This window comes from Engraulis encrasicolus, chromosome 21, assembly GCF_034702125.1.
Source record: "Engraulis encrasicolus isolate BLACKSEA-1 chromosome 21, IST_EnEncr_1.0, whole genome shotgun sequence".
Classification (NCBI taxonomy): Eukaryota; Metazoa; Chordata; class Actinopteri; order Clupeiformes; family Engraulidae; genus Engraulis; species Engraulis encrasicolus.
The window spans coordinates 32,125,076-32,130,075 of NC_085877.1; the positions used below are offsets into that span (position 1 = coordinate 32,125,076).

The window sequence follows — 5,000 nt, forward strand, 5'->3', positions numbered from 1 at the left end:
CGCTGTAGTGTCGCCAGGTCTCCCCGTGGCTGTTTCTATCACACATCAATATTAGTATTTTTCAGGCTTTTTAAAAATTCAATTGACAGAGCTGTGGGATGGTGACAGGAAGTGAGTGGGAACGAGAGATAGGGGAGGATTGAGAAATGACTTCGGGCCGGAATCGAACCTGGTTCCCTGGCCATGGCCAACATTAGTATCATTATTTCTGCATTAATAACACTAACAAATACATTAATGAATAATATGATATGATACATTATAGCAACCAGTGTCTGCATGGTATAGGACTATACAGAATAGAAAGGAATACTTCTATGTCAATATTAGAATTATTATCATTAACCATATACAGTAACTATTCATTTCTGTAGTAGTTTGTATAATTGATGATTGATTGATTGATTGATTGATTGATTGATTGTTTTATTAATCAATTTACTAATAATGTATTAACCGGCACTGGAAAGGTTCCCAGTCAACCTGAATGCCATTATTAGAGGACTGGCAAAATTGTTAGCTGTGTTACCAGTTAATGTATCATCCCCATAAGGAAGGACTCTTTGCATTGAATGAAATAAGCAGCGTCAGGCACAACACAAACATCTACTCTATTTTGACCTTTGCAATGACCTGCAGTGTAGCCATGACCTAGCTCAAGAGGCCAGACCATTCAAAAACCAGGCTAACCGTGACCTGCTTTTCCCACAAATTCTTATGTTGGATTGGGTTGTGAGTTATTTTTTTTAAATGCCCAGGCGACAATAAAGGATCCTCTGTCGATCTGTCCTGAAGGTAGCAGCCTTCACTGAGAAAAGGTCAACCTTCACAATGTAGGCCAAATATTTTCTTGTTTTCCAAGTAACAAGGTCAAACACATTCACTCACGTCACGTGCAAACATTCAAGAAAGCAAACCATTTTCCGACAGACAGGACAATACAGTGCTTTGCAGAGTCGCTTGCACAGACTAAGAATAACCTGCTCACCAATAAAAAGGCATGATAAACAAACAAGTTTGCACGCACACACTGACCAACCACAAGAAAAATACAGCTTTGTCATATAATACCCTAATTGTGCATGATAACAGGGTATTCAAGGCAGCCACCTTGGCAACAAAGACCTACCACCTTGGCAACAAAGACCTACCACCTTGGCAACAAAGACCTACCACCTTGACTAGAGGGGTACACTAAGAAGCTGGTTCAGGGGTAATGCAGTTAAAGTTTAAGAGGTAAATCATCTAATAGAAGAGTCTTGAGTCCTCTTTTTTTAACTTAACCTGGTTTACTCCTGAACCAGCTTCTTAATATAGACCCTAGTTCCTCTGAAAGACAAAGTTGTAATTTTCTGAATGTAATTTCTTAAGTTGCTTTACACAAAAATGTGTGATGTTTACTTTGTGGGCATTTATACATGTCATGCGAAACTGCATACATAGCCTTCCCATGGTGATTATTAGTCTCTGCTAACTCTCCCGCCACCTTCACTGATAAACACTGGATACCACCCCCCACCCCCAACTGCACCCTTGGGGTGCTTGTTAGGTGATGAGGTGATGCAATGATGAGGCATACATACAATTTTGTTGTGGACTTTCAATATTTTATGGGGACTGCACACAGTTGGTTAGCATCAAATCAAATAAAATGCCTAATGCACTTGCTCATATGCAGGTTCGCTGACAGGCCCATGGGGGCCCAGGTTTGAGTCCGGCGTGGGTCATCATTACTCAAACTAACCCCCATTTCTCTAGTATTCCATTTTATTTCCAGTCTGTTCTTTACCGTCCTGGGAAATAAGGGCTCAAAAGCTGCTACATATATTTTTCAAAATATAATTAAATAATGACAGGTAGACCTACCGTGGCCATGAGCAGATGAATCGGGTCCGAACACATCCAGCAGATCCTGCAGGTACTGGCTCCCACCCGCACACACTCCCTCAGCCCCCAGACACACTCCATCTGATTGGTCCTCGCCAGCACCATTCCCCGTACGCTCACTGCTGACTGGCCGAGAAGCCAGTTTACTCTCGCCGCCGCCGCCGCCACTGATTGGCTGAGCCACCACGATCTCGCTGCTCATCGACTGGGACTTGGGAATGCTGCCCAGGCTGCTGATTGGCAGGGAGCTGGTCACCTCTTGGCTGATTGGACGAAGGCCGGCGCGGGAGCGAGGGCGGGGCCTAGGGCGGGCCGCCGCTGCTGCTGCTGACTCCGCCTCTTCCTCTTTCTCAGGCGGCTGGTCGGTCTGTGTGCTAATGGGTGTATGTGTTGGCATGTGTGTGGGAGTCTGTGTGGGTATGGGTGTGGGTGTAGGTGTAGGTGTGGGTGTGGGTGCTCGGATGAGGGCATCTCCGTCCGGTCTAGGTGGGCAAGCGGGTTTGGGCGGCCTTGGAGGTCTTCTGACTGTAAACACACACAAGAGATCAAGAGAGGCGTGAACACATACACAAAAACAGACAAAGATGATCACACACTAACACCACACACAGGCACACACACATGCACGCACGCAAAAAAATGCCAACAAGGGAAAATACAGCACACATGCACACATTACAAGCTATGCCCAAAAATACAAACAGGACAACATGTCAGGACAGAAATGGCATGTCCCCAACACACACACCCGCATACACACACCAAACCCAGCCTGCACTCACGAGAAGGTCTTGTGGCCGGCCTCTCTGCACTGGTGGTTTGTGGTGTGGTGTTTGTCATGGCTGGAGGTGGGGGTAGAGGTGGGGCGTCCGTCTGGGTGGCGATGGTGGAGCGAGAGGGAGCGGGGGGAGGAGGAGCAGGAGATGGGCGGACAGAGGAGAACGGAGGAGGAGGAGCAGCAGGGGAAGGGGCAGGAGGTGGAGGAGTAGAGGAGGAGGAGGCGAACAGGTGGGGGTGGGGGTGCTGCTGCTGTTCGCGACTCTTCTCTCTCAACACTTGCTCATATGATGGAGGAGGAACCTGTGTGTGGGAGGGGGGGAGGAGAGAGAGAGAGAGAGAGAGAGAGAGAGAGAGAGAGAGAGAGAGATGGGAGGAGGACAGTGAGTGTATAAGCATGTGAGTATGAGTATGTGCGTGAAAGTGTGTGAGAGAGAGAGAGAGAGAGAGAGAGAGAGAGAGAGAGAGAGAGAGAGAGAGAGAGAGAGAGAGAGAGAGAATGTAGGATGGAGTGAGTGTATGAATTAGCATGTGAGAGACAGAGAGAGCAATGGGAGAGTGACAGGGTGAAGGACAACAGAGGACAAGAGAGAATGTTAGAAAGGTTAAAAAGTAATGCATGTGGATACAGCATTTTGAAGTGAACTGTAGAACACAGGCATGCATGCATGACCAAAACATACAGAACCACGATAATTACACTCTTCACCAACAGAGCAGTTACCTTTCATACAATAAGGAAGTGAAGTGAGTTTTTATGGCATACGTTCAATTGGCTACAACCTCTAAACATTAACGCCAACTTTTAATACCAGACACTGTTGTATTACTATATTGCTATACTCTGGGCCACTGACAACCTGGGCACTGACCAGGCCCAGGACAAAGTCATCCAATAGGGTCCCCCACCCAATACATAATATGTAATGAGGACCCAATTCTGGGCCGGCCCTTTCCCTCTGGTCCCGGTACAACTGTTCCCTTTGTCACCCCTGTCAGTGTCCCCAGTGCATTGTACAGTATTACTATGTTCTCCACTGTGAGCCCCGCACTGACGTCAAGTTCAACTTTGTGTTGTGTGGAATAAAAATAAAGAACAGAGGAGTTTAAGTCGCCGTTTACACAACATGCAGATTATGAGAGAAAACTCTTTGTTGTGTCAAGACAAATTGGTGTGGAATATGGAATCTGCAAAATCGCCTAAAAATCTCCACCAAAATCCATTTTTTCTTTTTTAGAAACCTCCCTTTTTAACTGGTTTGAACGTGTAAATGAAAGGCCTGAACCCTAACTCTAACCCTGAATGGACCAAAAAGTATGTGCTACTGTTTTCACAAATATTCAGTTAAATCTAAAAATCAAAATGGGCAAATGAAATCAAACGGATAAAATTATCTGCTAATGAAAACATCTGCCTAAGTTTAAGCCAGAACTCTAGTGCCAAGCCTTACCTAACTCCAACCAGTGTCAAGGGCTGTGGCTCTCTACTTCTCCAATTACATGGGTGTCTACACACCCGCAGGGAAAACAGAGACTGCACACAGATGCTGAATTCTAGTGAAATGGAGACCAGTATTGGATAGGTAAGCCGAAAACAAGATGCGCCCTGCACAAAACATCAACCGTTAAATCAGCGTCTTTCCAAAGCCCTGAAACATTCATTTCTGCAGTCTGTGCACAACCTTTTTTCTATTAGGTACGGTACGTTTTATTTTTAAATAAAATGTATCCTCTGTGCACGGTTTCTACTTTCCTTGCTTTTGTAAGACTTTTTGAATCAGGCCCCGGAGGGAAACACTACTGTAACATAGTAACGTAGTCACAAACAACACCTCTGCTACAGTGTCCATACACCATCTCGGGTTTCCCCCCGCACTTTATAGTGACCGCAGAAACCTTTACGCCTGCCAACCCTACCACCTTCGCTAGATTCTCTGAAATCATGAAGATTTTTAATGTAATTTATAATGTAATGTACGGTAATGGTTCATTCATACTGTATGCTCTGGGAATAATTATAAATAACAATCGCCGACATGGGAAGCACACATGAACGCCCTGCTTCTGGTGGAGTTGAATAATTCCGAGAGTACATGAAGGCACATATGTTGCTTGACAAAAATGTATACTTTAAGGGTTTTTTTTAAACATAATTTTGTGTGAAACGGCAAAGCATAGCCATGTGTCTGTGGTACCGGCTAAACCTCCAGCCACCCTGACAAACAAATATTTGCAGCAAGCACTGTAACTTAGCAACATAGTCGGAAACAGATCTTCAGAGCTTTGAGCTACCACAGACATGTCCTGACAGGGTTGATGGTACATTAAAAAAAAGA

At 45.1% G+C, this 5,000-nt stretch overlaps 1 protein-coding gene across 2 annotated transcripts in view; it reads right to left on the minus strand.

Annotated features, from left to right (window-relative positions):
• The window catches only part of wu:fy63c09 (uncharacterized protein LOC797544 homolog), a 26,518-nt gene that overhangs the window by 15,916 nt on the left and 5,602 nt on the right, over nucleotides 1-5,000 (minus strand). For both annotated transcript variants that reach the window (XM_063186605.1, XM_063186606.1), the window contains exons 6-7: nucleotides 2,670-2,967; nucleotides 1,867-2,412 (exon numbers count right to left, since the gene is read on the minus strand). In XM_063186605.1, coding sequence (XP_063042675.1) covers nucleotides 1,867-2,412; nucleotides 2,670-2,967 — 844 coding nt within the window. The remainder of the gene's footprint in view (nucleotides 1-1,866; nucleotides 2,413-2,669; nucleotides 2,968-5,000) is intronic.